The sequence below is a fragment of the Anguilla anguilla genome, chromosome 5 (assembly GCF_013347855.1).
Source record: "Anguilla anguilla isolate fAngAng1 chromosome 5, fAngAng1.pri, whole genome shotgun sequence".
Classification (NCBI taxonomy): Eukaryota; Metazoa; Chordata; class Actinopteri; order Anguilliformes; family Anguillidae; genus Anguilla; species Anguilla anguilla.
The window spans coordinates 7,971,945-7,993,582 of NC_049205.1; the positions used below are offsets into that span (position 1 = coordinate 7,971,945).

Here is a 21,638-nt window from a genome sequence, read left to right on the forward strand (position 1 = left end):
TGCATTTCACATAATCTTAATGCTGCTAAGTAGTTCTGTTGAAATTTAGATGCCCTATGTAACTCCATAACGCGAATATCATCCCTTTCTCAACTATGCCGAGAAACAGTTTTTCCTCTCCCTTCAGACGATACCATACGCTCACAAAATAGGGGGTTACAACATCAAACATTATATAAAACACCATTATTTAACCCCAAACTCACACAAACATATGATCATAATGCTATAATGATCTTTTAATTTATTATTATTGCATATCTGGTTCGTTTGTGGCTGATGCCCTGTCTTTTTTTAGAGCTTTTGGATCTCTTTTCGCCCTTGCTCTGGGGGAATAGTAGCAGCTAGAATAACCTCTGTTAAAGCTAGCAGAGTGAGCGGAGTGCGACAGTGCACGGTAGAAGCAGCGATTGCTATCCGGAACATGGCGGAGACCGTGCGCTCGCTGTTTGACTATCGGGAGCCTCCGACGCTGGACAGCGATGGAGAAGGAAGCAAACCGCCACCGCCGCGCGGGTGAGGGGCCAGGCATTTCGGGCTACGGACATGACTGTGTGTGCTTGTGTTTGATAGCAAGTAGGAAAGTGTGAGTGCGTGTGTGTCCCGTCATCCGAAATGTGGACACAGATTGCTCGCAAAATATCTGTTTATTGCTTGATTTCCAAATGTATACATGCAAACTTCTCTTTTTGTGGCAGTGCGTGTACAGGTAGTTATAGGTAGACCCTACGCATGGGTACCTGCCAAAGTAGCTAAATTATGTTTTACTAGCTCTGTTTTGTCGCCACAGCTGGCTGTGCTTGCTAGTTTGCGAGATAGTCAGTACTTTTTGACTGCAGGTGGTGAAGTAGAGATGGCAAAGATTGCCAGCCAACAAACTAAAGTCATGAATTTATGTACTGTAATTAGCTGTACACTGTCTCTTCTATACTGTGCGTGATGAGGGATTGTGTGTGCGATAGAGGGGGAGAGAGCGTGAGAGAAAAAAACGGGTTAAGAGTGTGTGCGAAGGGGGAGGGAGAGAACGAGCGTATGCGTGACAGAGACAGACACAGTGTGTGTGTGTGTGTATGTGTGTGTGACAAAGAGGGAACAGGAGTGTGTGAGAGGAAAGGGGAGGGTGTGTGTGCGTGCATGTGAGAGAAGCAGGGAGTGTGTATGAGAGAGAGAAGGGGAGGGGGACTGTGTGTGTGTGCGCATGAGAGAGGTGTGTGTGTGACAGAAAGAGAGAGAGAGGGCGGGGAGAGAGTGTGTGCATACGTGTGTGGCAGAGAGGGGAGGGTGTGTGTGTGTGTGTTTGAGAGAAGGGAGGGGAGTGTGTTTGGAAAGGACAAATATGTGTGTGTGTGTGTGTGTGTGTGCGTGTGTATATGTGCGCGCGCGCGTGCATGTGTGCCTGTCAGAGAGTAGGAGGTGTGTGTGTGTGTGTCTGTGTGTTAGTGTGTATGTGCGTGCGTGCCTGCCTGTGACAAAGAGCAGACAGGCAGTGTGTGTATATGCATGTATGTGCTTGTTTGTTAAAAAAAGCAGGAAGAGTGTGTGTGTGTGTTTGTGTCTGTGTGTGTGTGTGTGCGCGCGCGTGTGCCTGTGCATGCATCCGCACATGTGTGTGCGCAAAGGAAAAAAGGGAGGGGAGAGTGTGTTTTAGAAGGAGAATGTGTGTGTATGTATGTGTGTGTGCTTGTGTGTGTGTGTGTGTGTGGGGAGGGAGGGGGGTGGGTGGGTGGGTGAGGGTGTGTCTGTGTGTGTGCTTGTGTGTGTGTGTGTGTGTGTGAGAGAGAGAGAGAGAGAGAGAGAGAGAGAGAGAGACAGGGTGTGTGTGCTTGTGTGTGTGTGTGTGTGTGTGTGAGAGAGAGAGGGTGTGTGTGTGTTTGCAAGAGACATGGAAAGGTGGGTGTGTGTGTGTGTGTGTGTGTTTGCAAGAGACATGGAAAGGTGGGTGTGTGTGTGTGTGTGTGTGTTTGCAAGAGACAGTGAGAGAGCAAAATAGTGTGTTCGAGATTAGAGAGAGGAAGAGTGTGTGTTTTTGAGGGACAGAGATTGTGTGCGTGTGTGTGTGTGTGTGTATGTGTGTGTTTACCTACGTGCACAAGGAAGGAAGGCAGGTGGTGCATATGATTATCAGGATGCATACACATTACTAGTGGAGAAAAATGTGTGTTTGAGTGCGAAAGTGTGTGTGTTCATGCATGTATGTAAGTACGTGAGTGTCTGTGTTTGAGAGAGAAAGAAGGGGAGGAGTGTGTGTGTGTGTGTGTGTGCGCGTGCGTGGGCATGTGTGTATGTGTGCGCGTGTGTGTGTGCGTGCGTGCGTGCGTGTATGTGTGTGTGTCCTGGGTGTGTGTGTGAGAGAGAGAGAGAGAGAGGCGGGAGTTGTGTGTGAGGGAGAGAGAAGGGGAGGGAGCTGTGTGTGTGTGTGTGTGTGTGTGTGTGTGTGCGCGCGTGTGTGTGAGTGAGAGAGAAAGAGAGAGAGAGAGAGGCGGGAGTTGTGTGTGAGGGGGAGAGAAGGGGAAGGAGCTGTGTGTATGTGTGTGTGTGTGTGTGTGTCTGCGCGCGTGCCCGTATCTGTGAGGCAGAGAGAAGGGGAGGGAGAGAGTGTGTATGGTTGAGACAGAGAGAAGAGATGTGTGTTTGAGAGAGCGAGAGAGGGGGAGGAGTGTGTGTGTGTGCGTGCGTGTGTGAGTGAGTGAGAGGGGGAGGGAGTGTTTGTGCATCTACTTTGTTTATGAAAAAGGGAGGAAGGGAAAGTGTGTGTGTGGTGTACGTGTGTGTGTGTGTGTGTGTGTGTGTGTGTGGAGGGGGGTTTATATGTGGGAGGGGGAGGATGTGTGTGTGTGTGTGTGTGCTTGAGAGAAAGAGAGTGCTTGCGTGTGTTACTGAGACTGACTGGTTTGTGTGTGTCTGTGTCTGAGTGCATGTGAAAGAGAGAGAGAGCACTTGCGTGTGTGTTGCATTGCTGAGACTGACTGGTTTGTGTGTGAGTGAGAGAGAAAGAAAGAGCGCTTGCGTGTGTGTTGGGTTACTGAGAGTGACGTGTGTGTGCGTGAGAGAGAGAGAGAGAGAGAGAGAGAGAGAGAGAGCACTTGTGTGTGTGTGTGTGTGTTTGGTTACTGAGTCTGACTGGTTTGTGTGTGTGTGTGTGTGTGTTGAGTTACTGAGACTGACTGGTTTGTGTGTGTATGTGAGTGTGTGAGAGAGAGAAGGAGAGCGATCGTGTGTGTGTGTGTGTGTGTGTGTGTGTGTTGGCTTACTGAGACTGACTGGTTTGTGTGTGTGTGTGAGAGAGAGGGAGAGAGAGAGAGAGCGCTTATGTGTGTTGGGTAACAGACTGGTTTGTGTGTGTGTGAGAGAGAGGGAGAGAAAGAGAGAGAGAGAGAGAGTGTGTGCTTGTGTGTGTTGGGTAACAGAGACTGACTGGTTTGTGTGTGTGTATGTTGTGTGTGTGAATGAGAGAGAGAGAGAGAGTGCTTGTGTGTGTTGGGTAACTGAGATTGACTTGTTTGTGTGTGTGTGTGTGGGAGAGAAAGAGAGAGAGAGAGAGCGCTTGTGTGTGTTGGGTAACAGACTGGTTTGTGTGTGTGTGAGAGAGAGAGGGAGAGAAAGAGAGAGAGAGAGAGAGCTTGTGTGTGTTGGGTAACAGACTGGTTTGTGTGTGTGTGTGAGAGAGAGGGAGAGAGAGAGAGAGTGTGTGCTTGTGTGTGCTGGCTGACTGAGACTGACTGGTGTGTGTGTGTGTGTGAGAGAGGCAGGGAGACTAAGATAGCTTGTCTGAGAGGGAGAGCATGTATGTGGGACTGAGATGACTTGTGTGTGAGAGAGAGAATGCATTTGTGTGCGAAACTGGAAAAGTATGCATATTTGCGTGTATGTGGAAGTGTGTTTACATGTGTATGGTTGAGAACAGGACCCTGTGTTTGACAAGGAGGGCTTGTGTGTGCGCGCTTGTGTGTGTGTGTGTTTGTGTGTGTGTGAGTGAGTGAGAGAGAGAGAGAGAGAGAGAAAATTGAGGGGAGGTCTGTGGAGGAAGGAGCGAGAGAGGCAGTGTGAAGCTGATAGCGTGTGAGTGAGAGAGTGCATGTGTGCTTTATTTTTGAGACTGTGTGTGTGTGTGTGTGTGTGTGGGTGGGGGGGGGTGGTAGTGGGGGATGGTTTGGTTATTTGAGACAGAGTGTGTGTGCGTGCCTGTGTGGGCCTGAGAGAGGGTGCATGCGTGCGTGTGCGTGTGTGTGTGCATGTGTACGTGTTTGTATGCGCCGCTTACGTGCGTGCGTTTCAGCATGAGAGAAGCCGTGCGTGTGAGCGTCTCTAGGAGTGGATGTCCATAGCGGAGCTGAGAAAAGATTAACTCTTGAGTCTTTTCAAAATAATCTTCTTCAGCTCACGGGAGTAGTGTGAACCGCAACATGGTTTCATGCAAGTTTCTCAGTTTTTAGCAGCAGTGTCCTTTGGCCGCCGTAGAAATGCTCAGGAGAAAAAACATACAAAAAATTAAATGAAAGCCGTTCAGCATTGCCTCAGAGATGCGGACTTTGAAAAGGGAAGGAGCTCTGATGTGCACTAAGTGGCCTGCAATCCCATCATTGGCATAGTTATGGGTAGATGGTCACTTTGAATAGGCTATCAAATAATGGCTTGGCACAGGAACAAAACCCAGGAATGGTGTTCGGTTGTGCGGTTGAAGAATCATTCAATCACAAATATATATAGGCCTAGGCTATATATATATAGATATATGCTCGGTACATCCAAACTAAATATTTAGTTTGAATGTTGTTGAATTAACCAGTACGTGTGCAGCAGTGGGAAATCATTGAAATAACATGTGCAACTGTATTAACAGTAGCCTAACAAGTGCTTGAAGTTTCAGAAAAATAGGTGGGCAGTTGTCGCTAGTAGCAAACACGAGTAAAATGCATTAATAGGCTGGTGCATTTAATCAATTCGGTCCATCGTGGAAAGAGCATTTTATGTAGTTTCTACATGCAAATCATACCCCTTGCTTGTCTATCTACAGACAAACAAAAAAATGGCAGGTGTGTCCTACGTCATTCACCTGAACTGAATTTTGGGTAATTTCCTCTGTCTTACTCCGCAATGATGCGGACTTAACGAGATGGTTGAAAAAGGGCGCAAAAAGTCAGCGAAAAGACCCCTTGCGAAAAATCTGATTTCAAACCATCATGGACTTGACAGGAGTGCGCCTTTGGGTCCACGAGTCCGTGAGTCCACGAGTCCACAAGTCCAGAGAATGAGATGTAGCCATGGAGACGGCACCCCCAGCGCCCCGGTCGGGGTTCCCCCAGAATCGGGTTGGCGCACTGAGTGGAGTCCACCAGCAGGGGGCCTCTACTCTGGGTGTTCCTCTGCCTTTTGGGGAAAAAACCTGAAACGTATCAAACGGCTATGTGTCGGGTGCGCTTTCTCCATGTCTGGCACTGTTTCACAGCAGGGGGTGCTAATGATGTCCCTGAGGCTGAAACCGCTCCACGTGGAGAACAGGGACCGTAATTGGGGGGGGGGGGGGGTTGTGTGACCCAGGGCCGTCCAACCCCGTTCCCGGAAACCTACCGTCCTGTCGGTTTTCATTTCAAACCAAATTTGGCACACCTGGTGCCACTAATTGGCAACTGAACAGGACCTCTAGCTGTTGAATGACATGCTGTTTGTTATGGTTGGACTGGAAGCCTACAGGACAGTTGGTAGTCCTCCAGAACGGTTGGAACACGGTTGGGAACCACTATGCTAATTTAATTTATCCTATCGTTTGTCCTCGGTAACAAGAGGGTACGGCGTTTGGTGTCAGGGCATTAGGGCACCCTTCTTCAGGGCCCGAGAGATGGTTTGGTGGCAGAGAAGATTGCGGATGCAGGGGCTGTCCGAAATTATTTGTGCTAGTTTTTTTCGGGCTGTTGAGGCGTGGTCGTTGATTGGCCGTGTTTTTTTTTCTTCTTTTCTTTCGTTCGGCTTCATTGCTTCGGTTGGCGTGCGCTCCAGGCGAGGCTGTGGCCGTAAGAGGAAGGGAACGCCCGTGAAGGTGTGCGACCGGGTCTTCGTCACCGAGGATGAGGAGGAGAGCCTGTCTGAACACAGCTACTGTCCGGGTGAGAGACTCTCTGCGCTTCTGTCCTCTCCCTGTGCACCTTCGTCTGTCCGAGGGTGCACTTTGCATAGCTATTTTCCACAGGTGTACTCGCTGCAGAAACCAAACAATGAGTCAATCAAAGAATTTTAGTCATATATAGAGTCAAAATCTAGAGTTACTTTTTTGCTAAATAAGACAAAAAGATTGCCCGTGAGGTGAGTTATTTTGACACTTTTCAAGATTTGCCAGTGGGGTAAGACAATTTCACTTGTCAAGCAAAAAGTAGTTTAAAACAAGCTAACATTTTCTAATGAGACATAAAATAAGATTACAGGAGTAAAGCGCTTGTTAGGGCTGGCTTTTTGCCGTACTCTCAGTACTTGTGGAGTTCTTTAACAATTATTAGGTTTTTCTCTGTGCATGACGTTCTTTACGTATGTGTAGTTTCTGTGTGGGGGTTGTATGTTTTTTTCTGCACAGTGTTTTGTAAAGGTGTGCTAAATCCACTCTGCTCAGGTGACGGTCAGTACCAGGAAGGAGAGGAGGACAGACTTCCCCCGCCCGATGGCCCCTACTACCTCGCCGACCCCGCCCAGCTATGGTGAGAGGCGGGGGGGGGTCGCGGTCGCAGGGCGTGCGTTGCGGGGTGTGACTGGGGGTGTGACTGGGCGTGTCCGGGCGTGGCGCTGACTCTGCTCGCTCTCTCCCTCCCCCCCCCCCGCAGCGTCTCGGAGCTCGGAGAGGAAGGGGGCAGCGGGGCCAGGACCGCCGTGCTCTACCCGCCGCCGCCAAACTGCCGCATCAGAGAGGTGCACTGTGGGAGCCAGGTGCGGCTGGTCGTCATAGCGATCAGAGACATCGCCAAGGGGGAGGAGATAACCGTGGACTACAGCCTGACCGAGTGGGGGGAGAACGCCATGGTGAGCGGTCAATTCTGAACACCGTTGAATGTCCCAGAAACACGGGGCGCTACTTTCTCTGCGATGCGAGTGAACGTAGCGTGTTTGAGAATCGGGTGGCAGTGATTGTGAATGTGGTTTCTCCTGTCCATTTATGGGCGTCAAGCAGGATGATTGACGGGCCGATGGGCTGATGAAGATTATTTGTGCTCCGCAGGGTTTCCACAGCTCTGTGTCTCCAGGAGGGTTCGAATGCAGCTCTGATGCCGAGAACAATGTAAAGAAGGTAAAAAGGTCACCTGATTTTTCGTCGTTTCCATTCCCGTCTCACTCTCTGCTGTTCCAGTTACCTGACTCATATACCACTGACTGCTCATTTTCCTCACAAGTCTCTAATGTTCAGAGCAGGCATACTCAGTAGTACTGCTGGGATACATTCTTACCTCCTAACCAGGAGTGATTTTTAACCTGGGGCACCAGGTGAGTTAAATCTCTTGCCAGTCACGGGCATTAATCAATCCCTGGTTCAGGGTCTGGAGAAAAACACAAAGCTACAACACATGAAGGTTTAGCAGTGACTGGCAGGAAAGGACAAAGGTCACAGGTTAAAGGTCAGGATCATCTTTACGTTTTCCCCTGTGTGACGTCTGAGTTTGTGTTCTTCACAGTTCCTCTTTTCTTCTCCCTTTCTTTCTCTCTCTGTCATTTTCTCTCTCTCTCTCTCGCAGGAGGAGGAGTCTGGCCCTGTCTCCCTCTCTCTCTCCGTCTCTGACTACCTCACGCCCTCCTGGTCCCTCTCCCCTTCATCTTCCCCGCTCTCTCACTCCGAGCCCAGCGACTCGGACCGCGAGGAAGAGGAGGACGAGGAGGACGAGGACGCGCAGGAGCACAGGGGCCGCATGCTGCGCAGGCGCAAGAAGCGGAAGGGCGCGCCCGGTGCCAAAAAGAAGGCGGGGCCCCGGACTCCCGGCCGCCCCGCCCTCTTCTCCCGCGCCCCGCCCCAGCCCGCCCCCGCGCGGCCCCTCTTCAAATCACCGCCCACCGTGGCCCCCACCGCCACCACCACCAACATCAACAACAACATCAACATCAACATTGGGCGGGACGGGCCGGCGGGCGTGGTGGAGGGCGTGGGCGTGGTCGGGGGTGGGCAGAGGCAGAGCTGCCCGTACTGCGGCCGCCAGTTCCGCTTGCTCGCCCGCCACCTGGAGAAGCACCACGCCCAGCAGCCCGAGATCAGGGCGGCCATGGAGCGCGCCCAGACCCACCCCCACGCCGCCCTGCCGCAGCTGCGTCCCCCCGCCCACCCGCACTCCGCCCTGCCCGTCCCCTCCTCCTCCTCCTGCTCCTCGGCCCCGCCCACGCTCTCCTTCTCCAGGGAAAGAGAGGCCCAGGTTCACGGCGGAAACAACGGCGTCTCCCTCTCTCTGTCCCTCTCCCCCGCCTCCCTCAGCCACGCCTCCCCCAGGAAGAGCCCCGCCCTCTCCACCCCGCCCAGGAAGAGCCCGGCCCCGCCCCTCTCCACTCCGCCCAGGAAGAGCCCCGCCCCGCCCCTCTCCGCCACGCCCAGGAAGAGCCCGGCTCTGCCCTTTTCAACCCCGCCCAGGAGGGGTGTGTCCACAATGACCACGCCCAGGAAGGGTGGCCGCAGGTTGAAGAAGGAGAAGGAGGAGGAGCAGCCGGAGGAGAGGCAGGTGACTAAAGAAGAGGAGGTCTCTCCTCCCGTCTTTCAGGAGGTGGTGAAGGAGGGCATGCAAGAAGAGAACGGAGTGAGGGAGGAGGAGAGTGGAGGAGAGGAGAAGAAAGGAGCAATGTCGAGGTAGGTGTATAGTGTGTCAGCAAAACAAGAGCCTGTATGTTTTTACAGTGAGTGTGTGTTGGATTATTTTACGTTTTGTGTATATGCTATAGTGTAAAAAATCAACATTATGCATTCATTAATATTTAAATTTGAATTTGAACGTATGTGGTTTTCAGAACTTTTTTTGTAAATGAAACCATTTCCACCGATAATTAAGAGTTTTGCACATTGTCAGTTATTTTTGGAATAACAAAAAAATGCCTTTTGTATTTGTTTTACCCGTTTATTTGCATAGTTACTTCGTTTGTGTGTATGTGCGTGCATTTTAATGCAACTGATATGCCTGAGTTAATAATAAGGTGTTTAAATAAAAAAAGTGTGATTACAAACTCCTAAAAAGGGTATTTTAAACGTAAAATGGATCTCTCAACTCCATCCCTCTGTCCCTCTCTGTGCCCCCCCCCGCCGCCCCCCCCAGCTCCCGCAGGCCCCACATGATGCCGCTGCTGTCCTCGCTCTCGTCGCTGGTGATGTACCTGCGGCGGCTGCAGCACTCGGCCTTCCTGTCGCTGTCGCGCTCGCCGCAGTCGGCCGAGGCGTGGCGGCTGCTCTGCCACGCCAGCCTGGCGCTGCTCATCCTGTACAACCGGCGGCGCGAGTGCGAGGCGTCCAAGCTCACCATCCAGGAGTACCGCAGCCGCGTCACGCCGCAGTGCCCCATCCCCGTGCCGCCCGGCGCCCCGCCCGCCCTCACCCCGCTGGAGGCCTCGCTCTCGCCCTTCGAGCGCCAGGTGCTGCCCCACCTGCCCCGGGCCGGCGTGCAGGGCAAGCGGGGGCGGGTGCAGCCCCTCATCCTGCCCCCCCACAGCGAGCCCTGCCTGGAGCTGCTGCTGCAGACCCGGCCCGGCGTGGGGGTGGACCCGCAGAACCCCTACGTCTTCGCCCGGCCCTACCACTCGCCGGCCACGCCCCTGCGGGGCACGGACCTGCTGCGGAGCCTGGCGCGCTCCAGCGGGACCCGAAACCCGCGCGCCCTCACCCAGACCCGCCTGCGGCGCCAGGTGGCCATCTTCACCCAGCTGCTGCTGCTGGGCGAGGGCGAGGGGCAAGGGGCGGGCAGCACCAGCGCCAGCCAGCGCCTGGAGAGCTTCCTGCAGAAGGAGTACCACGTGACCCAGAGCTGCGCCAGGATTGGCCAGGACCCGGGCCTGATGGGCCGCGTGGGCAGGGTGGTGCTCTGCGGAGAGAGGGACGGGGTGCTGTTTCGGGGGATGAGCCTGCACCACATCTGCCTGGAGCTGGACGGTGAGCGATGGGGGGGCGGCGTGGGGGAAAGGGGGGTGTCTGGATGCTAAAACGTTTCAGTGCTTTGGCAGGGCTCGATCAACACCTGGGGCCAATTAAATACATTTTTCGGCCGTAAACACTTTTTTTTGTAGATAATTAAAAACCGTCGCTCTCTTCCCCTCCCCTTTTCCCCTATCTCCCTCCCTCTGTTTCTGTCCTTCTCTTTCTTTCTCCCTCCTCTCCTCCCCCTTCCTCTTCCCCTCTCTGCTCCTGGGTCTTTTTCTGCCCCTTCCTCTTTCTCAGTGATGTCAGGGAACTCTGCAGACTCTTTCTCTGATGACTCGGACGGGGAGCAGGGTAAAGAGAAGGCGGGGGCGTCGTCGGCGACGATGGGGAAGAAGGGCGTGGCCAATGGCAAGTCCCCCCGGCAGAGGAAAGGAAACGCAGCTCTTCCCAACTCCGCCTCCCCTTTCGCCTCCCCCAACGGTCGCAGGAAGGGAGCAGGCCAGCCCAAACCAGGTGTGTGTGTGTGTGTGTGTGAGAGAGAGAGAGAGATAGAAAGTACTGATAGTGTGTGTGTATATATGTGTGTGCCTTTGTGCTGATGTGTACTGATAGTGTGTGTGTATGTGTATGTGTGTGTACTGATAGTGTGTGTGTGTGTACTGATGTGTACTGATAGTGTGTGTGTGTGTATGTACTAATGTGTACTGATAGTGAGCGTGTATATATATATATGCGTGTATGTGTGTGTGGGTGTGTGTGTATGTACTGATGTATACTGATAGTGAGCGTGTATATATATATGCGTGTATGCGTGTGTGGGTGTGTGTGTGTGATGTGTACTCATAGTGTGCGTGTACTGATGTATACTGATAGCGTGCCTGGTGTCTACACACACACAGGGAAGCGTGGCGTTCTGAAGCGGCCCTGGTCGGAGGCGGAGCGCACGGCCGTGGAGTCCCACCTGACGCGCAACATCATGGAGCTGCGGGTGCCCGCCAAGGCCGACTGCGAGCGCTGCCTGCAGCTCTGCCCCCTGCTGGTCACCAACCGCCGTGACTGGCGGGCCATCAAGTTCTACTGCCACAACCGCATCCAGCTGCTGAAGAAGAGGGAGCGGAGGGAGAGCCTGAGCGCCATGGGGGCTCCGCCCATGTGCTGAGGAAGTCCCGCCCCCCAAATAAACTTACCCCCCCCCCCCCCCCGGCCCCTCCCCTGGACCGCCCCCTCACAGCTGCCCCGCCCAAGTCTCACTAACCTTTAAAAACTGCCCCAGCACGGTCTGAACCACAATCAGTAAAATCCGTTTCAGAGTCATTTCAGGGCTCTACAAGTGCTGCCATTTTGGGAGCATCGGCTCCTGGTAATTGATGTGCGCCAACTGTAAAAAAGTAATTGAGGAGAACATCTCGTAATTGGGGTGCATTAGTGTACGGCTAAATTTTTCAACTAGGGAGCACATGTGCTCCTTGGACAAATTTTTTGGTGTAGAGCCCTGCAGTGGGTATGGTCTCGTCAGTTCACACGGGCCATAGCTATGCTCTGATGTTGCCTGGATGGTGAGCTTGGACGCCTCTCCTTTTTCAAATTCAAAATGGCGGGGGGTGCGGCCTCTATAATCAGTTTGGTGATAGCCGTGCTTTGTCGTAGGAGGCTGCTAGCGAACAGATATAAGGGGCAAGGAGGTGTTACTCCTCTAACGTTCATGGTGAATTCCCATTGACTTTGACTTTTTTTTGGGGGGGAGGTTGGGTTGGGGGGACTGGAAAATGAGGGAGTGCCCTCCTTAATAGTTTGCAACGTCCAACCAAATTTGACCATGTGAACCACAACACCACCATTCCATGCTGTCATTATTGACAGTCTATCCCCCCCCCCCCCCCCCCCCCCAAAAGTGAACGGTGCATTTACTCACTGGAGTTTCCTTTGGTTTATTGTACTTTTTTTGTTTTTTTTAAAGTGACCAGTCTACCTGTAGCCACATCAGTTTCCCTGCTGCACTGTAGATGACAGAGCTTCATCATACAGTCAGTGGTCTACAGTACACTCTACCTGTAACCGTCTGCAAACTACCTGCTCTGAATCACTACAGGTGCGCACACATCCACAGATACTTGAACCTCTTAACAAATCAGCTTTTTTCTCTGGTATTTGGTACACACAGCGTTCATATACTGCTTGTCCTGTATATAGCGATCTTATCATTTGAATTCGATATTGTCTTGGTTATTAATATAATTCCTTCTTTAAGCTATTCTGTACATATTGTTGTAAATTATCACAGAGACAAAAAGGATGAAATAAGTATCGCGAAGAGAACCGTGTAAAGTATGACTTGGTTTTTGTGTTACATTGTTTGTTTGGTTTTTTTTTTTTTACAGTATGTAATTAAAGTTACATGCATACATTGTGGTTTTTTCGAGAACAACAGCAACATTCTTTAACCCCTGTAGGTCTAGCATTACACTGAATGACTGCATTTGACAAAAGTACACAAGGGACTGTCCATGATATGACCATCAGTTTGCAATATCAAAATAATTTCTACGTAACATATTCTGTCATTTTTATTTCCTCTGCTGGATCAAATTCGGTCGTCTTCAAATTCTGTTATAATTTCAGCATGAACTATAGTTATTTTATTTTATTTATTTGCCTCCCCTTGCACTGAACACGAAACAGCTGTTGTCATTTATGATATTAATGATGCAAAGAAGTTACTGTTACAGTGCACATAACTACCTTTATCTATCTGTATCTACAGATTTTTTTCCCTTTATGTCCTTCTTGGCTACCTCATTATAAACAAAATGAAATTAGAATTCTCTATGTTACCAGTCAGACACCTGGATTTCTTCTGCAGCTGACATTCCATGACTGTACGTTAATACGTTTAATTAACTGTACAGCAAAGCGTTATTGTGTAAACTACAGACACTCCATAAAAACTTTTGAATCATCATTTTTATCACAAAACTACATTTTAAACATTATTCTGTTACCAAACTCATGAACTGCCTTTTTCCCCAAAGAAAATAGTTTTGTATTCAAAATTGTTTTTTAAATGAAAGGGGGGGGGGGGGGGGGAAGAATCAGTAAGATAATCGCTAAACGTTGCCCAAAACAGGTTTAGGGCTTTTCGGTTTACAAACTGTCAGCGCGTAGTCATGAGAGGCAGAATACCGTGTTTGTTGTGTAAATATACGCATATGCCCCTTCAACGTTCGTAGTTTTGTTTCGGGAACTGCAGGCTTTGTGGATCCAGATCCTGTTTTCTTCCATTGGGGACGGATAACTGACGTCAGAAGGGGGAAATGCGGGCCAAATGTTCAGCTTTCAACAAAGACAGCATACTCTTTTCTATATGTAAGATGGGGAAAAGGTTACAGTGATGTATACTCATCAGGGTATGAAAGATTGTATTTCTTTTGGAGAACGTGCTTGAAACGTGAAGGACCACTTTCAGTGTGCTTAGCTGTTCTCGCAGTGTGCTCGGGTTTAAAGCTCTAGACTACAGAACTACATTACAACTGGAACAGCTATCCAAAATCTGTGATATAAGGATTGGCTGTTGCAGTTGTAATGTGAGGTTTAAACCTGAGTTTTATACTCCAGCAAAGCACATAGCAATTGACCCAGAGGGTATTTTAAATACTCCATAAATGGAACAACTATCAATTAATTTAGTTAATTTGATCATTATGGGTGACACTGAATTCTAAGGGTGAATTAGCCTATAGCTTACTGAGCAAGCAAGCACCTATCGGACCACCATTGACGCCAGTTGTTGATCCACCAATGGTTTGCTAATTGCCACTACAGTGGATCCAGTAAGTGACTATTTACCAACTGTACATGCTAACAGTTTGTCCTAATATGACTACCTTTCCCAGATTGTCCGCAAGCCGCAGAAGACCAGGTTGCCAAACGCTGGTGAACCGGACTATGGGCCACTAATTTACATTTTAGCCAATTGGCAGAGGCTTTTTGCCAAAGCAGCTTTCAAAAGCTGCATGTAACAGGGTAAGCAATCATCATTTGATGCTCGAGATAGGTCAAGTTCCAGTTAAATCGGTGCTGCAAGACCTGCAAAATTAGCTAATAGCTTTTTTAAAATTTGGTTTGTATACTTGTAAGCCAGATAGATTGTATTTTTTTATCATCTGTAACTTGTGAGAGCATAAAATAGGCTACACCTTTTTTGTAGATCCCAGAATCGGAATGAGGCTATTTTGCGTGTAATATTCACTCAGCTTGAGAATAGATATCTCCAGAATAGATTTCTTGGCCAGATAATTGTGCACAATGAATGAACACAGAATAGGACTGTAGAACTTGCACCTGGCCTTCGACTCTCTGTACTTCTTGTTTGTTGTGCTGTGATAGAAATTTTGTTTAAATTGGTGAACTGATCTATTCTACACACATTTTCAACACACGAGTGGTTTATTGTCAGTAGACAAAATGGAAGGGTGTACGCCACCCTCCAGGGATTGCAGTGCTGATAGTTCAGTGAAGACTGGTATGTTGGAGGGGAGATGATAGCCTCTTTTTCAGCTCTACTCTGCTGAATGTTTGCATCTAGGGAGGTGTACTGAGCATGCTCATTGCTCGCCTTGTCAGCCAGCTGAGAATCAAAGGGCTCTTTCTGTCCCTACACACACACGCGCGCGCGCGCACACATGCACACACGTGGAAACGCACACAGGGCACATGCATGCACGCATGCTTGCGTGGGCATGAAAGAAGCAAACCCATCACTTGAATTTAGTATGTAAACAGTACAGGCTCAGTGCTTTTATTTACTCTTTAACACGCGTGTGCACAAACATACACACAACCCCATATGTGCATAGCCCCCAATAGACATAGGTGCACATACACTCGCACATGCTTGTTTTTAAACACCCACTTCTATCACTTTAATTGACATGGAACTCACATAGGTCTTTCCTCCCCTGTCCATCTGTGGCTATGAGATGGACTATCACCGGGATTTTATTTCCCTTCAAAAGGACCCTATTTTGTCACAGTTATAAATCCCATTCCCTATATTCTGGCCAACTTAAAATTTTGTGATGCTGGTGGTTGGCCAACTGGAAAAAAACAGCTTTTCAAAAATCTGGGTGCAATGTATATTCCTTCTTTGTAATGTTCACACTTTGACCAGGATACTTAAACCCTCACTTGTGGCTATTATGGTGAGATTCGTACAAAAAGCTTGTCGGGGCATGCTCGCAAATCTCCCTTTATGCATTGTAATAAAACGTTTTCAGTTGAAAAGTGGTCCCCAGTGTGTTACATCACCGGTCCCGACTTGAGCCGACAAAGGGAGAAGATTCCGCACAAAACTAAATATAAAATATTTATTTTTAGATGCAGATAATTTTGACAAAAAAAAAAAAAGAATGTAATGAACACAATGAAGGTGGTGGTGACTAGAGATGAATCCCTCATTTCACACTTCTGCAATGAAGAGAGTTCTACTGTCCCTAATGGAAGCAAGATACAGTAAAGCATTGAATAAGGATGGGCGGGGTCACCAACCAACAAGAGACTACACTGTCTCTTACTCCACTTCATTTGGAAAGTGCATGCCCCCCTCCCTCATCACACTCACACACGAAGCCCATACCTGCATGCATGGACACACACACACATATACATATGCACATGAATGCACAAACGTACACAGATGAATACTTTTTTTGAATCCAAAATAAAACACCGCAGCCACACTGAATGATGGGAATTTCTGTCTCCCTTTATTTATTATGAGCTTGTTACCACAGGATAACTAAAGCTGTCACACTTGCATTAACTTAAAGGCACTCATACACCTGTCCTCAACCGCATAGGGATGGGTGGGAAAAAGTATGGCACAGCCACCTAAAAACTATCCTGGTCCTCCCATTTATCTTGGCTAAACCACCACACTGAATTGTGAAAGCCCATCTGGGTAGTTCTGGCCCAACTAGTTCTGTGCAGGTCCAGCTATATGAATATTCCTGGCTATGCTGCTTATCTCCTCCATATGGATAGATCACACACTATGGACACACACACGGATGAACAAATATGTGTGGACACATGCGCGTGCACACACATTTCTCTCTGTGTGTGCATGACTGCACACAGAAACACACATGTGCAAAGCAAACACACGCAAGGACGCCCACTCACACGCACAGATGCTCACACAAGCATGAACACACACGCATGGACACACAGACAGCACATGCACGCACGCATACACGCACGCACATTCGCACTGAAAGTAGGTCGCCAACGGCAGGCGGAAGGAACACAAATGAATTGCCGATGTTTACATTTATGTCATTAATGCAGCTAAGCATCAGAGGGCGCTGTTTGTCTCTGTGTAATTTCTGTTATTTTTACCAGGGGCTATTCTCCCTTAATCACACAGCAGTATCAGTATATGGAAGGGAGGGAGAAGAGAGAGGGAAGGGCAGAACGCACACACACACTAAAAAATAAAAAAAATGTACAGCAATTTTCCCACCCCATTTGTACTATTTGAAAGGTGCACCACTGTAATGACAGTTCTACCAAGTATGTATAGACCGGCATGTTACAATATTATTTTTTCCTTTTATCACGGCACCGTAGCTTTGAAGTACTTTTTCTTTGTGTCAAGGTCTCCTTTGAAAGCGTTGAGGTCAGATGGCATAACCCGTATTCGGCATTCATCTTATTCTAATTGTGTTAGGATATATATATATATATTTTTTTTTTGTTGTTTGTTTTTTTTGTTTTGCTGTATTCCACGGGAAGTCTGACCAGTCATGCAAATGCTGCCCTCTTATTCAGTTAAGTTCTTTCATCTTTATTATTTATTAACTACTGATAAAAATTTCATTTGTTGCCACTAATACTGCTTCTGAAAAAACGAACATTTTGTCATTGTTACTAGCAAGTTATACTAATGAGCGCTCCTGTAGCAGGCACTGTGAAGTCGCCAAACTTCAGTTAATATCCAAAATATTGTACACAAAAAATGTCTGGGTCAATCAAATCTGAAATAACAGTTTTATAAAAACCCAACAAAGTGAGATATCATTTTAAAGAAAGTGTCGATGCTTCTAATAATTTCAGCGCTTATTATGAGTGCACATAGAGTACAACAACCCAGTTTGGGCCCTATCGCCGTAACAGGGCCTAACCAGAGACGGCCTAACTAGTCCTCCAAATGTGGTGACCAATTATGGGACACATGATAATACACAGGAGACTAATAATTGGGTGTCACGCCTGTCAATCAATGGTCTTCTCTTCACGCAAGGGTTGCTCTGAGGAGCTGATAACCCTTACAATAGATCCGCGATATATTATTCCACACTCGGATGGAAATCTGGCAAACAACAAAGCAACAATTAACGCAGCGGGGGCCCATCCTGCGCTGGGTCATAGTTACATCCTCTCGAAATTAAGCCAATGGCAATAGGGTACGTTAGGCTTCGAACGTGAAACGGGGGCTGTCTTTCCGGAGACGTCGGCCAGCCTATAAGGTCTTATTTCATCTCATGAATATTTAAAATAAGGGATGTGTCTTGAGTAGATGACGCTCCTCCACCAACGCGCAGGCGCGTTGTACTTCGGGAGAGAGGAAGCGGCCGTCGTCGTAGAGGGGTAAACAAGTATCTGATGGAATATATTCATTTTCTAGCTTAAATACTTTATTTTAGTTCTTCCAAACAGCTGTGTGAATTATTTATGCTTTACATAAACACAGAAGGACAACAACGCGCATTGAAACAGGCTAGCTACCAAAATACAATTGGTTACACCTGGTTTGTATCGGCATAGGTTGAGTAGCTAACGTTAGCCAACTTGCTAGATAACCAATCCTCTACGGGGACAATCCCACCCAGAATTAGCTCGCCAGTCAGCTATCGCTACCTGCATTTCCGTTAAAACACACTGTTCAGAAGCTCAATAAATCGTATCTGTTTTACCCCTTTGTTGCAGTTCGTTTGGTTGTGAGAATCCCGAAGATCCCGTGCATGAAAAACGCACGGAAACCGGCTACATTGGGAAGACTTGGAAGACGGGAAAGGAAGTAGCGAGCTAGCGTTATCATTGATAATTATTGGACTGAACCAATACAACAACTGACCGAAGTTAAACACTGGCATGTCTGAGTAATCACAAAGAAGACGGGTGCTGCGATTAAACAGAATTAGCCCGACGAACCTCGCTCGCTTGCTGCACTGAGGCTGATATAGAAAAGCTGGTCTGATACAAAACGCACAGCCGGACGAACCCTGGGACTCTGAGAAAAGAATGAGTTATAAACCGATTGCTCCGGCCCCCACAGGCTCCAACCACACCCCGCCCGGTGAGTTTTACCCCAGGCATTAATCCGATTATGACACTTTTTGTTATGGCTATGTCGGTAATGGTGTAACTAGTAAAGATTACAGATCTGTTCGTGAGCGAGGTGACTGTATGGAGTAAATTCATGGAATGAAACTTAAAGGAGGTCAGAGGACGGATCAACAAGGGGAGGAGGAGTAAGGGGTGTAGCAGCGGTACGACACTACCATCTGTCTCTGTCCTGCTCTCTCGGTGCTCTGATAATGCACGGCGGGGTCCATTCACAGTGGGTCCTGCTGGGACACGTTGTGCGCACGCTGACGCCGAGTTAATGCTGCTCCGGATGAAGCCCCGCTATTCCAGTCCATTGTCAGTGCACCGTAATGCATCGTGTACGGTGTATGTGAAGTCTGTATGGATGTCAAGAGTTCTGAATTGCTGAGTGTGAAGTTATCTGTGTTTATTTTTGTTATTTTTTTACAGTCTCTGGAAGCTCTCTGGGGATATGACAAGCTCTTTTTCTCCTCTCCTACTCTCCCCTCCTCCTTTCCAGGTTCTAGCGTGCCCTCTCCCTCTCTCCCCTCGTCTTCCACCTTCCGCCCAGCGTTCAGCGACTTCGGACCCCCCTCCATGGGCTTCGTCCCGGTAAGGCCTGTCCTGGTCTCTCTCGGAGCACATTTATCTTTTTAGTGCAGATTCATCATCAGGACACTGTGCAGAGCCAGGGGAAGAGCAGGCTGCAGACTTACTCAGCAGATTGGACTAAAGAAAGAGTCCTGAGAATAAGCTTTTCTGGGTGAAAAGCTGCTGTCCCTGTACCATGCAGTGCGTCATCCAGGACTGCGTGATTCCACTTACTGCTTAACACTGCTCACATTCAGTATCGCTGGTTGGGGTAGTTCATTTTGCAGAGCTTTTTGATGTTTCAGTTTTTAGGGTGTGTGTTTGAGTGGCCAGACAGTTTTTGTGTGCGAGAGGATATTTCTGATTTTTACACAAGTTTCCAACAACATTTACAATTGCTGGCATAAGGGTATTCAAGGAATTTCTTGTCTAAAGTAAGGAAATACACTTCAGCTTGCTGCATTTATGCCTCCAGAGATTGCTGTGGAGAAGCATGGAAGTAGTGGCACAATCTAAGAACTGATATTTATGTTTATCATTTTGAGTAAAATCTATGAAGTTTATCTGTTCATATTTAAAGTCTCTGAAAATGTTTATCATGGCTAGTTTTCTAACTTCTGTCAAGTATTTTAAATATCCTTCATTATGAAAAAAAAATGTAAAAACACAAACTGTAATATAATAGAAATAATAATGAAAAAAAACAGTCAACTATCCCTGCAAGGTTGGTAAAAAATCTTGATTAGAAACCATAGGAAAATTCTGTTTCTAGTCTTGAGTGTGAAATTCTTGACTCTCATCCTTGACGGGGTCACCCTCTTGGTAAACGGTTGTGTTGATGGTGTCAACTTTCTCTCTCAGCCAGTGAAGGTGTCTCAGGGTTCCACCTACAGCGAGCTGCTGTCCGTCATCGAGGAGATGAGCCGCGAGATCCGCCCCACCTACGCCGGCAGCAAGAGTGCCATGGAGAGGCTAAAGAGAGGTAGGCCCAGCGGCCACGCGTGCACAGTGTCCCCACACTCCGCAGTGCTGCCGCAGTGAGCTGGGTCCCTGGCCCCAGAGGGTCAGGTCGTCTGCTTGAACAAAGATCACCAACCCTCACCAAAGATCATAGACTCCAGGGATCATGAAAATGCGTTCTGCTCTTGTGTTCGCTTTTGTATGTACAAAACCTTGTGTGTATTTCAGGTCCTTAGTCATGAAGGGTCACAAGGCTAAATTCCCCCCTAGTTCAGAAGCCGGTTGGGGTGATTTAACTGTCGTCAGCTGCTTTGAGTGATTAAGATGAGCAAGAGTAACGGCAGCAGACTCAGCTGGTTGGGGTTCCTGAGCACGTATCCATGACTAGAGCCCTTAACGTCTCGGTTGACCCACCTTACTGCTCCTAAGAGTGGCTCTAGCTGCCCTGCTACTCCCTCAAATGAGCCCTGGTCTCCATGCAGTCACCCTGCTGTCCCCTAACGTCCCATTGGCTACACGTTCCGTTTCCCTGCCAACACGATTCCTCGGGTTGCCAGTGCAAATGGGAAGTGAGCCCTCAGCTGACGTACTGGTTTAACTACAAATAAAAAATTCTTGTGCTTCGCAATGTTTTACAATATTTACATTCCATACCAATGAGCATACCCACTATGACATGCTTTTAGTGGCCATCTTGTACCAGAGTTTTGTGCCAACCCTGTATTAATATTATTGATTAATGAATAGAGAATACATTAAAAAAATGTGCCAGTAAAAAAAAAAAAAAAGTGTTGATCCTTTCTGTTCAGTGAATCAATTTCTTTTTGCAACAGCTCATACACTGTGCTAATGTGCAGTTTTTTAGGCTGGGAATGCCAAACTCTTAAAACACATGCTAGCTGAAATTTTAAAAGTGCTACACCAGTGCTTGTGATGTACAGACAGGCTGTGAGTGCTGTGCTTGTAGTGCAGTTAATGTACAGACAGTCCACGCTGTGGATGCTGCGCTGTTAGTGTACACAGTGTACAGGCTGTGAATGCTGTGCTTCTAGTTCAGTAATGTACAGGCAGTCCACACTGTGGATGCTGTGCTGTTAGTGTACACAGTGTACAGGCTGTGAATGCTGTGCTTCTAGTTCAGTAATGTACAGGCAGTCCACACTGTGGATGCTGTGCTTGTAGAGTAGTAATGTACAGGCTGTAGATGCTGTGCTTGTAGTGTAGTAATGTACAGGCTGTGTATGCTGTGCATGTAGTGTAGTAATGTACGGGCTGTGGATGCTGTGCTTGTAGAGTAGTTATGTACGGGCAGTCCGCGCTGTGTACAGGCTGTTAACGGCCCTCTCATTCCCCCCCCCAGGTATCATCCACGCCCGAGCGCTGGTCAGGGAGTGTCTAGCGGAGACGGAGAGGAGTGCTCGCACATAACCCCCAACCTCCCCCCCCCTCCCCTCCCCTGGGACGCACACACGGTTCTCCCTCCCCATCGATCCAGTAAACCCAGCGTCAATGCTGGTAGCGTGACAGTTTTGTAAACCCAATTTTTTGCAGCTAGTGGAATTAAATAAAATCGTTTTTCAATTAAAGCGGCCTGGCCTGTGTGTGCATGCGTCCGTGCCTCTGAGGTGAGTTCGAGAGAACAGAA

At 48.5% G+C, this 21,638-nt stretch overlaps 2 protein-coding genes across 2 annotated transcripts; both read left to right on the top strand.

The window, feature by feature from the left end:
- The first annotated feature begins 269 nt into the window (after positions 1 to 269).
- On the top strand, positions 270 to 12,419 carry si:dkey-117m1.4. Its single transcript, XM_035416746.1, has 9 exons — positions 270 to 516; positions 5,995 to 6,101; positions 6,599 to 6,683; positions 6,807 to 7,002; positions 7,199 to 7,267; positions 7,710 to 8,800; positions 9,261 to 10,087; positions 10,373 to 10,588; positions 10,975 to 12,419. The coding sequence occupies exons 1-9, from the start codon at positions 425 to 427 to the stop codon at positions 11,232 to 11,234; spliced, it is 2,943 nt and encodes a 980-aa protein (XP_035272637.1). The 5' UTR covers positions 270 to 424; the 3' UTR covers positions 11,235 to 12,419.
- A 5,147-nt stretch (positions 12,420 to 17,566) lies between these two features.
- On the top strand, positions 17,567 to 21,579 carry cdk2ap2 (cyclin-dependent kinase 2 associated protein 2). The gene is made up of 5 exons (XM_035417460.1): positions 17,567 to 17,722; positions 18,062 to 18,431; positions 18,963 to 19,054; positions 19,895 to 20,015; positions 21,354 to 21,579. Exons 2-5 carry the CDS (start codon positions 18,377 to 18,379, stop codon positions 21,419 to 21,421), a joined length of 336 nt encoding a protein of 111 aa, XP_035273351.1. The 5' UTR covers positions 17,567 to 17,722; positions 18,062 to 18,376; the 3' UTR covers positions 21,422 to 21,579.
- The last annotated feature ends 59 nt before the right edge of the window (positions 21,580 to 21,638 follow it).

Coding starts and splice junctions, on each gene's coding strand:
- si:dkey-117m1.4 (XM_035416746.1), top strand. CDS start 425: ATGGCGGAGACCGTGCGCTCGCTGTTTGACTATCGGGAGCCTCCGACG. Junction 6,102..6,598: donor TGAACACAGCTACTGTCCGG/GTGAGAGACTCT, acceptor CACTCTGCTCAG/GTGACGGTCAGTACCAGGAA. Junction 10,589..10,974: donor AGCAGGCCAGCCCAAACCAG/GTGTGTGTGTGT, acceptor ACACACACACAG/GGAAGCGTGGCGTTCTGAAG.
- cdk2ap2 (XM_035417460.1), top strand. CDS start 18,377: ATGAGTTATAAACCGATTGCTCCGGCCCCCACAGGCTCCAACCACACC. Junction 18,432..18,962: donor CTCCAACCACACCCCGCCCG/GTGAGTTTTACC, acceptor CCTCCTTTCCAG/GTTCTAGCGTGCCCTCTCCC. Junction 20,016..21,353: donor CATGGAGAGGCTAAAGAGAG/GTAGGCCCAGCG, acceptor TCCCCCCCCCAG/GTATCATCCACGCCCGAGCG.